Source organism: Astatotilapia calliptera, chromosome 20 (genome assembly GCF_964374335.1).
Source record: "Astatotilapia calliptera chromosome 20, fAstCal68.1, whole genome shotgun sequence".
Lineage (NCBI taxonomy): Eukaryota > Metazoa > Chordata > Actinopteri > Cichliformes > Cichlidae > Astatotilapia > Astatotilapia calliptera.
Window position 1 is genome coordinate 31227127 of NC_137441.1, and position 11080 is coordinate 31238206.

General features: G+C 40.2%; 1 protein-coding gene across 1 annotated transcript; it reads right to left on the minus strand.

Annotated features, from left to right (window-relative positions):
* Window positions 1–4422: 4422 nt before the first annotated feature.
* On the minus strand, window positions 4423–9773 carry tmem51a (transmembrane protein 51a). Its single transcript, XM_026155164.2, has 3 exons — window positions 9589–9773; window positions 5671–6139; window positions 4423–5204 (listed from the first exon to the last, which is right to left on the minus strand). The coding sequence occupies exons 2-3, from the start codon at window positions 6087–6089 to the stop codon at window positions 4796–4798; spliced, it is 828 nt and encodes a 275-aa protein (XP_026010949.1). The 5' UTR covers window positions 6090–6139; window positions 9589–9773; the 3' UTR covers window positions 4423–4795.
* Window positions 9774–11080: the final 1307 nt, after the last annotated feature.

Genomic DNA, 11080 nt, shown 5'->3' on the forward strand with positions numbered 1-11080 from the left:
AATGACTCTAGGACTATCCACTTGCCACAAAGCTCATTATGTGGCACAGCTACAATTGATTTAGAAGTACCATTTAACCTAACAAAAGAAACAAGCTCCAGCCAAAAAAGAAAATTTGAACCCAGGACCATTTTGCACTAAAGTGATAATGCTAGCAATTTCAACAACCTGGATCTCAGCTCAAATAAAGCATTTTCATGTTTTTTACAACTAGACTGCACATCCAAAATAATAAGAATAATAAAAATATTAATAATAATACACTAAAATGTTCTGGTTAATCACTGCCACCTGATAGTGAACATTTTAGTTACATTTTGCAAAGTGTGATCACAAAAAGCACCTTTAAAAGAAGACTATTTATGACTTAGAAATCCAGCACGTGCTTTGTGGGGTGTTGTTTATGAAAGACGGGCATGCTTGATTTGTTATAAGTAAAGATTTTTGTATATCATTGTGATTGTACCTACGCTTGCTCAGTTTGATGCCTCTAGCACAAATTGTGATATCTGAATGAAAGGGTTGCTTGCATTGCTCTTATCAGTCAAAAACATAGAAGCCCCCTCAGACAAAGCCTTGATTCTTGATTCTTGAGTTAACCTTGTTCTCCCTGCAGCTGCAGGTTCTCCATGCTGTGGTGAACTTTGGCTCTGGCGAGGGCTACAGTGTCTTTTAGAAGCCAGCTCCCTTTAGCCAAGTGAGCTCCAACCATACGACAACTACATCAACAACATGATGAACAGCTTCCTATTGTGATTACTTTACACACATTAACAATGCGACACTGAGCTGACAAAAGCACTGCCTCACAAATCCAGGAAGGGTGTTTCATGCTAAACTAAACTCACGAGTACTCTTGATTAGGTTTGTCAGTATTAAGAATGACTTAGTGTGGTTTTTGTCAGTAAAATTAAACCATTGTGTGTCAGAATAACTGTCAAATATATAATCGTGTCCTTGAAATTTGGCAACATAATTACATCTTGCTAGTGCCAGTTTGGACCTCCTTTCGCCTTCAGAACTTCCATTATTCTTCATGGCATAGATTCAACAAGGTGCTGGAAACATTCCTCAGAGACTTTGGTCCATATTTAGCATGTTAGTGTCACAGTGCTGTAGATTTGTTGGCTGCACATCTGTCATTCCACCGCATGTCAAAGGTACTTTATCTGGTGTCTGTGGAGGCTATACGAGTACAATGAATTCATGTCATGTTCGAGATGATCTGAGCTTTGTGACATGTGTTATCCTCCAGTAAGCACCCATCAGAAGATGGATACACTGTGTTCATAAAGGAATGGACGTGGTCAGGTAATCTTTGGCATTTACGGTAATGATGCTTAGTTGGTACTAAGAACGTCAGTTTCCCACCATAATATCCGCCACACCATTACACCACCAGCAGCCTGAACCTATATATGAAACACAATCGATCCTTGATTTCATTTTGTGCACAGCAGATTCTGACACCATCATCTAAATGTCAGATCAAACACTGTCTTCCAATCTTCTATTCTCCAATTTTGGTGAGTCTTTGCAATTTGAAGCCTCAGATTCCTGTTCTTAGCTGGTAGGAGTGTCTCTCTGTGTAAGGTTTAATGTGCAGAGATTCTCTCTGAATACTCTGTTCCCTTTCTATAAGCTTGAAGCAGTCTGGCCATTCTCCTCTGACCTCGTTGCCGCTCACTGGATATTTTCTCTCTTTCAGACAATTCTCGGTAAACCTCAGAGATGACTCTGTGGGAAAATTCCAGTAGATCAGCAGTTTCTGAAATACTCGGACCAGCCCATCTGGCACCAGCAGCCATGCCACGTTCAAGTCACTTAAATCAAGTTTCTTTCCCATTCTGATGTTCAGTTTGAACTCCAGCAGGTTGTCTTGACTATGCACAACTGCTACCATGCCACTGGCTGATTAAATATATGTATGAACAAGCAACTGATGTGTATGCAGTGCCGTGAGTGTATAAGTATAAGGGAGAAAATAGGAATTTTATGTATTCAACAGATTATGTCGGTCAGCATAAATGCACAAAGACATAGTTACAGAACACCAATTAACAAACAATTATTTTATTTTATTTTTATAAAATATTAATGTGATAAATTTGTTCAGTCTTCAGAAAAAACTCATTATCAAAAAACTAAACAAAAACAAAAAAATACAAATTATCAGAAATGCATGGTTTCACAGTGTATCTACAATAAAAAACAAAAAAAAACAAACAATCAAGCAATAAAAAAAAAAAAAAAAAAAAAAAAGAAAGAAAGAAAATGCAATAAATGAAACTGACAACATTTTTTTCCAGGAACTCATCTATATACAAGTATAAAAATCAGTTATGTAGTTAATTGGTCATTAGCAAATGAGGTACAGTGTTCATGTCTGCAGCAAAGAAGGTGGTTTAAAAAACAAAAACAAAACTGTAGATGAATTGCAATAACTGATCTCTAGTGACATGATAATTGTGCTGTGCAGTATACTGTATAGTCAGTTGGTATCCTTATGCATTTATCAGAAACAATATAAAACTGGATAATGAAGAGTCTAATTGAAAATGTCACTTTCCTTACAAAAAAAAAAGTGAGCTGTGCAACTTCACAATATTAGTAACACTTAATGCAATTAATAAGTCATACAATTAAGCTTCAGCTGTCTGTCACGAAGAAGATATCAAAGTGTTTATACAGCTGCTGACCAAACCATTCCCAACGCATCGGCGTGTCTTCTATTTCGGCACCTTTGCTGCACACTTTTAAGGGAAGGCAAGTATACGAGTCGAGCTGCGATCAGCAAACAAGTGAGAATAGCTGGTGTTATGTTGGCACAGCTGCACACAGTCACAGAGTCTTTCTGTTTCCGTGTAGAACGCGAACAAAAACAAGCCCAGAGAAGCAGACTACACAGCTGCCTTCACAACTCGCCGTTCACCATGGCTACAGGCGAAAGCTCTCAACTATTCACATGTTCCATCAGTTTGCCTCAAACACTCCCTACTGTGTTTGCTGTTAGAGCATTGCAATGCTACGTTAAAAGAGCAACACTAGAGCTGAATCGAGTTCAACCAATGTGAATGAGATGTTTTAGGAAGTGCTGTTCTGAGTAGAAAGGTGTTTAAACTGCACTTTACTGCATACAGCTGAAGGGCAAACTTGCAATTAGCTGCCACTGCCAAAAGACTCCATAAAACGAGAAACTTTGAGTTTCCCGGAAAATTTCTTCTTCCTAGAAAGTCTCTTCTCTTGAACAAATCATGACTTTAATGCCGGCAAATCCTGCTGCTTTAGTGTAAACATGAGTTTTAACGATTACGACCTCCCAAGGGTTAAATTGGACCAGGGCCTTGTGCTCTTCCCCGTCACCGGACATCCTCCCATCCTCATCCTCTCCCTAAAACACATTTAGCCAGTTTACGCCTGAAACACCCATGGCTGTACCTTAGCAAACAGTTTAGTCCAACTTGTATGCCAGCTGCACTGGACATGACTGGTTACGTTTGAGAAGTTGTTAGACAAGCACATTTATTTATTTATTTCTTTTTTTAAATGGTTCCTCTTCTAATCAAAATTCTGATTAATACAGTTCAATAACTCAGTAAATGATACTAAAATCCAGCAATGCACTGATTTTGGACCATTTCACAGTTGGTAAAAGAAAAAGCAAAGAACAAACAACCTGGACAACTTAAAAAATCAAACAGTATCCTTCAGCAAGCCTGTTTCACCTGCCTTGGGTGGAGCAAACCTGCAGAGAGTTTCTTTCAAAGGAGCCTTTCAAAAGAGAAAACTAGGATTTCTATTTTGCGAGAAATAAACATACTACCGTGGAACCATAACCAAAGATTCAACAAGGGATGCTTGAAATGCAGCAGACAGACGCTAATAAAGCTTTGTTTCATGTTGGTTCAGTAGAAAAGCTTCCGAATGAGTATCGTTGAGTAGATGCCTCACTTTAAAATGTGTAAAGAAACCCCCAGTACCAGGTTTCAGCTTTTTGAGGCAGAGACATAAAAGAAACCCTCCAAATCAAAGTCCAGTAAAACAGAAGCCATCATTACAAATGTAGAGAGACTGGATCTACAAAGCTCTGCAGACCCTCACACACACGCCAATTAAGACACATCGAAATTCATTTGATCCTAACCTCGAGAGGGCCGGGGGTGGGAGCAATACTATTGATAATGAGGGAGAGTTTCCGTGCAGCCTGATTCAGGTCAAGCCACCAAAGTGCATACAATACACAGGCGCTGTGGACCTTACAATTGGTAAACTACAGGCGGTGCTAATCCTAAGGATTCCAAGTCCTAAATGGTAGCTATATCTATTTAAATTCTCAAAACTTCACCCCACCCCCCTCTCAGGCGCGTCTTAGGCTCTTTCACCATCAACTCACCCATACAGTCAGTGTACAGTGGAGGCCAGTAACATAAAGGTAATTTATTAACAGAAACCTACAATAATATTTAAAAAAAAACAACAACAAAAAAACCCTGCATGTGCAGTTTCCTCAATCCAATGTGGCACAGTCTGATAAAGATGTGTCACAGTAAGCAAGGATGCAACAAGTATGTCCTTTACTGCCTGTATCCACTTCAGAGATCCAAAGTTTTCTCCCGTTCAGTGCTTTGGATTTCTTTGGCATGATGATTACTGTTGAACAGAGAATGTATTTTAATGCCGCTGGCCGCATTCTTCAACAAGTCATATTCCAGGTCTTGGCTTGCAAAGGCTGATCAAAATCCACAGAAGATGATCGAAATTCCACCGAATCGTTCCAAACATTATCAGCTCCATCTTAAAGCGGCGGCACTTTATCCTCATACTGCGGTGGGGGGGTGAGTGGTTCAATACTGAATCCAGCTGTGGGCTGAGAGTTATCAATGTTTTTCATGTGCAGCTTCTCCGATTTAATCCTGCGGATACTGATAGGGAGAAGCTTAAGGTTATTTTTCCCAGGTCTATGGTTTGATGCAGAAACAGCAGCAGCAGGAGGACCACTCGAATCCACGGCAGGCTGAGATCTGCTAACTGTGCCCTCTGACCCCTCGTTCTCGTACTGCACACCATCCACTTGCACCAGGTCGTCATAGGAAGGCAGCTGGGAGACGCTCGGGCGAAGGCTGCTCTGAGTGACCGGGTACTGGCCACTGCATACCGCCTCCTCGTAGGTGGGCACCGCGTAACGCTGGGCTTGCTGCTCAGCACTGTAAACATTTATGGAAATGCAAGAATAGAAATGGTACACTTTAATTACACATACTATTTAAATGCACAAACACATTATAGTCACACAATGACCAGTCCTGCACTAGCGTTGACTCACATGAGTGAAAATGATACAGCTTATATCAGGGCTGACAAAGTGATTGCCCTGATGTCTAACCCTGAGATTTACACTGCTGAAAAAGAATTTCAGCTACTGTGAGAGTAAATGTTGCTGCCTTTAAAGAAATTCTTGAGCAGGCAATAAAAACCACAAGCAGATCTCTCTCACATGTTTTCAGGTTAAAAGGAAAAAAAAAAAAAAAACTCTCTGGGAGCGTGCTGAATACAATTAACTGAATTTGAGATTCTCTTAATAGACACAAAAAAATGAAGAAGTCATTTTGGAAAAAAAGCCCTAATTTTTAAAAGAAGTCAAAAAGTGATTTAGTCAGTCATGAAACTCACGTTTCCCTTTGCTCCTGGTCCCTTCCTCGTGCTCCGCTGTGGTTCTGGGCCTCCCGGAGTTGTTGCTCCCTCCGTTTGTTTCTCATTCCCAGACATAATGACAGCAGGAGCATAGCCACTCCGCAGCCCGTCAAGACGAAGGCCACAGAAGACGCCTTATTTTTCCTGCCTTCACCTGCCGGGTTGCCGCTGCTGCTGCTATTGCCAAGTGGTGTTGCAGGTACCACACTCCACACAATCATCACAATACCAAGGGCGACAAGCCCAACCCCCAAAGCACACAGGGCATACTGGGAACCGGAGTTTCCATTGATTTCGCCGCTGGTGTTGTTGTTGTTGTTGTTGCTGTTGTTATTGTTACTGCTACGAGCCTGTTCGTGGCCAAGAGTGTCTGGTGGTCCACCCACAGTGGAACGCATCTTGGCAGTCCCTAGATTTCAGTCAGAGCAGCTGCAGACGAAGTCAGAAACTGTAGAGAGAAAGATACAAGGGGGTGGACACAGAATGAAAATCCCGAGAGATATAGAATATGTCAGAGAACAGAAGAGAAACAAAAACACATTTAAAGTTTCTAATGTGGAAATGGTTTCTTTAAAAAGTGGCTGTCTGTGAGGTTGCGTTTCAGTAACATCAGTAGATGAAGTCTCTAAAGGATATTGACTATGTTTTCCAAAAGTTAAAAGCCGAGTCTTGCAGAGGTAAAGTGTGAAGAAAAAAACAAAAAACAAAAAAAACAAAAAAAACCTGCACACACTTTTTGATCCGTCGTGCTGAAAAGGCAGCTAATACAAACAGAATTTCTTTCCTAAAATTGTATCCAGACTCAAAGGGATTTTATACTTTGAGAGATATAAAATGTGAGGCACGTCAGCATTCAGCGCACTGCACATATTAGCTGCCTGACAGAGATACGCAAAGTTAGGCAGGGCTATTTGTCCTGATTGCTTTGGCCTTTGCACAGCTACAAAAAGGTCATTTTCCTAATCAATAGTGGCACACAGTATGGGAGGGGGGGGGGGGGGGGGGGACAGCATGGATTAAACAAGAGGCTTGCACTCCAGCTTTAAAAACTGTTAGCCTCATTTAGGGAGATGGTCAAATTCAGATCAAAGTGTTGACCCACAAGTAAGTAATAAGGTTATAGATTGCACTCCTGAACTGAAATTATTATATATATGACAATATATATATATGCATTTATAGTAAGGAGATCAGCATCGTGAGGGTTTAATTCATAGCCTCACCTTACGCCAAAATAGTTGAATATAATGGAAATTTGGCAGTGACCTAAAAAAGAAAAATCTGACGTGTAAAGGAGCTGATCATCATAATTTCTGGACATATTAAGTTCCTCACCAGCTCTGAACACGCCGTTAATGTGTTCCTGAGAATGAATTACGAGCCTCCAAAACTCCCATAAGTTCTAGTAGAAGGAAGCCTAACTCAACTCTCAATAGTTAGAGCTCTCCTTAATAAATAAGCGTCATTTCGTAAGGTATTACCGAACATGTTACTTCTGCCCAGAGATTTGTTCTTTATATGCATCCATTTTTCAAAGAAACCCACAGAACATAAAATTCACTGAAGCAAGATTCCATCAAGGCCACTTCCAGTAGGTGTGCTGAATGGAAAAAAATAAATAAAATTTACAGCAGACTCACAAAGTCATAGGGCTGCTCGATTATGGCAAAAATGATAATCACGATTATTTTCACTGAAATTGAGATCACGATTATTTGACGATATTTATTTAACCCTTTAAGACCTACTATAGAACCAAGTCCACCAGAGCTTATATTATTTTTATTTATTTTTTTTACATGCTGTAGTGCCATTTGTGGGAGCATTTCAAGTTGCTATAAAGCAATACAACTGTTATAGCCCATATTTTTAATAATATGTATGCATTAAGTGCATAGTAATTACATAAATTGCAAAAAAGTGCAATAAACTACAAAAAAAAATTGAAAATCGCTTTTGTTTTGTTTACATATATTTCTACTTGGAGAAGTTTAAGAGGTTTATCCCTCAAAACTTTAAATACAATAAAGTTGCAAAAAATAGTTTCCCACCACAGGAAATTTATTTTGAGTGTCTTCATAGTTTTATTTTGGAGATACAGCAATTTTTATATACTGCAGGAAAAACAAAAAACAATCCTATGATGCAAATTTGCAAAGAAAACAGCATGTGCATCATTTCACTGTGGGAAGTGTTACGAACAGCTGATAGGAACGGCAAAGCGTGTTTCTGGAATATTATGTTTTTGTTCCTGCAAGCGCTTTTTATGCAATTTTTGCAAAGCTATATGTGGAAGGAAACCATGACCGAGGACAAGCTGATGGCATAAGATGTAAGTACAACTCCTCCGGTTTCATATGCAAAACAAATTATTGCGCTAGCTTACACGGTTCAGGTTCAGGTTCTACAGGGATTTAAAAATAGTTATGCAAAACGGAGCGTGCTGCTCTGACCGGCTTTAAAGGCCGGTCCGTGAAAATATTGTCGGGTATAAACCGGTCTGTGGCGCAAAAAAGGGTGGAGACCGCTGATTAAGAGGACCCGAGGGAAGCTCGGAAAGCTATAGTTATTTGGAGAGGAGAGTGACTGCCGTTGGTTGAAAAGAGTTTAAAAAAAAAAACTTCAGTGGTGTTGCACACTATTTTATATTATTTTTTAAAAGTCATTGTTAACCCTTTAAAGTGCTGAGTGTAGCTCCTTATGATGTGACTTTGTAGGGTTGCTCAATTAATCGAATTTTAATCACGATTACGATCTGGGCTTTCAACGATCATTAAAAATGACTGAGCCGATTATTAGCCCCTCCCTCATTTATCCGCGACACCTTAAATGGGCAGATAAAGATTATTACAGCCCCTGTAAAAATAAATAAATAAATCTGTACAACATTATCATCCCGTAATTTACAAAGAAATATACAGGGTTTCTGTGTCAACCTACTTTTTAATAATTCAATTATAATAAATAAGCAGTTTTGTGTTCATATTTAAAACCATAACCAAACATTAAATCAAACACTGCCCTACAAATTAAAATAATTCTCTGAAGCGCAGTGAGCATGACCAATAAGCACACTTGCACATGTGCTGCATGATTTTATTTTGCATGCTTTAGAAAGTGCAGGACGACTACTAGGGACTGTAAATAAATTAGGACAAAAGCGCAAAAGAAATAACCTCGAACCACTCAGGAATGTCATCGCGAAATACCCATACTATGGATCCATCCATGGATACAATAATAACAGTCTGTCTGGTTGGTAAACGTGCCCAGACCTGCTGCACTCTAAAGTGAGCCCCCCCTCCTCCCCATTCCCGTTCTAAGGAATGCATGGCATGAGAGTGAATCCAGCTCATCATGACAGCTGCAAACGCAGATACCACGTCCTACTTTTCAAAAAGTTGTGCAGTTGAGACGTGCAAAGTGAGGTCACATATTATTGACTTGCTCAGGGGTAGTTACAGTCCAATCTAACAGGTTTATTTCACCAAACAACGCAGTAACACATTAACAGGCCTGCCCACTTGAAAAGCAATCCCTCCACAGGCCCGGGCACAACATATTTCTAGTGATGTTGTCGTCATTGTCACCTAATCTAAAAAAAAGTCAACTCGACTCTAAACTAAACTAACTCAAGCTACTAGTATAACTTCAGCACTCGGGTGAGTTGTACTAAATATGACTCACAGCTGGGGGAAAAATGCCCGCGTTCGTGCCAACAATGGGACTCTTTCTTACTTTGAACCCGGGAGATAAGTAATGAGGAAAACTCAAACCCTCGGACAAACACCCTTTGAGAATAAATGATTAAATAATGAGTCGTCAGTGTAACTTTTAGTAACATTCAGCGATACATACTAACACTTCAGCGAGCAACTTTAACGACGTTCCACTCACCTCTGCATCCTAAGTGACTCCTCTTCGTGTTCTGCCTGAACTTGGGAGCTGCGCTGTTTATTATCGCACACTGTCGACACTGGCACGACTTTATGAGGCATAATTTGGTGACAAATAACGGTTAACGACCGGGAAGTTTTCTCTGAGAAGGATGGGCCCGGTCACAGAGAAAGCCGGAAGGAGGGGGCTCCAGCCACTTAGACTTCCAGTTTCATTAACTCTTTCGCTCTCGGCGCGTTAATAGACGGAGTCAGGGTGGTTCTTCACTGTCACACACGCTGTCCCCTCCACTTATCTGCTGTACAAAAAGCCGGGATATACACTTTGACAGTTAATGATCTATTATTGCTTGCGACATAAAGCCGATGGGAAACATTTGTTTGCAAATGCACAAAAATATAAACCGGAAACATCTGGCCTTCGCACAAGTCCTTAATGACTTAAAAGACAAAAGACCTATTTAATACTGAAGTCAATTTGATTTCAGTTTAACAGATAGGCGTTAAGCCAACAACAACAGACCACCTTGTTGTAATTTACTAACACACAATCAGAGCTAAATGGATAAAAACATACGTACACAAGGTAGAAAACTAAGCTTTCAACCCAGCCCAGAGTAATAAAATGAATGGGTAATAAAATTAATGACGACATTTACAGTTTCAGGGTCCAGTACAAGGTTTAGGTTGATTTTTTTCTTAACAGACTTGCCCAGTTAGACATGGCAGTGTGATAATAAGCGTTCATGCGCATAATGTCCCTGGAGTTGAAGCATTTAAATGAAATTGCATTTTGCAGTTTCAGTAGGTAGGTAGGTAGGTAGGTAGGTAGGTAGGTAGGTAGGTAGGTAGGTAGATAGATAGATAGATAGATAGATAGATAGATAGATAGATAGATAGATAGATAGATAGATAGATAGATAGATAGATAGATAGATCAATATCAGTCATTAGATCATTTATCTCCTCCTGTGGTCAGCTGGGATAAAAACAAGAGGAGACAGATGTCACTAATGTCAAGACACTAAACCTTCTCACAATGCACAGAGTGCTCCACCCTAATTCAAATGCCCTGAGGTTATATGAGCAATGGAAAGAGAGAGGGCGTGGATTAGTGAGTGTGAGCCATAATCCCAGATGAAGCACGGAGAATTCACAAATACATCAGGAATATTTCCCCCTGAGATGAGCTGTTCCAAGAATGCTTCGGGCAGCTGAAGACAGATGGTGATTAGGAACAGGAAGGGGAACTATAACAGAGGACCTGAATGGGATGTACCATCAACAGACAGAGGAAATGGCTGATATCAAAAATGGCTGGAAAAGGACAGCTTAAAGGACAACACAGATGTCTGATCATGTCAGAACAAGAACAGGCCCCATGCCACAAATCCACAGACACAGAAGCCAACGGGACCCAATTTGCAGACTGTGCAAAGGTGCCCCAGAATCACACACACTGATAGGCACAGCCAAGTAGCTGGGATAGTGTA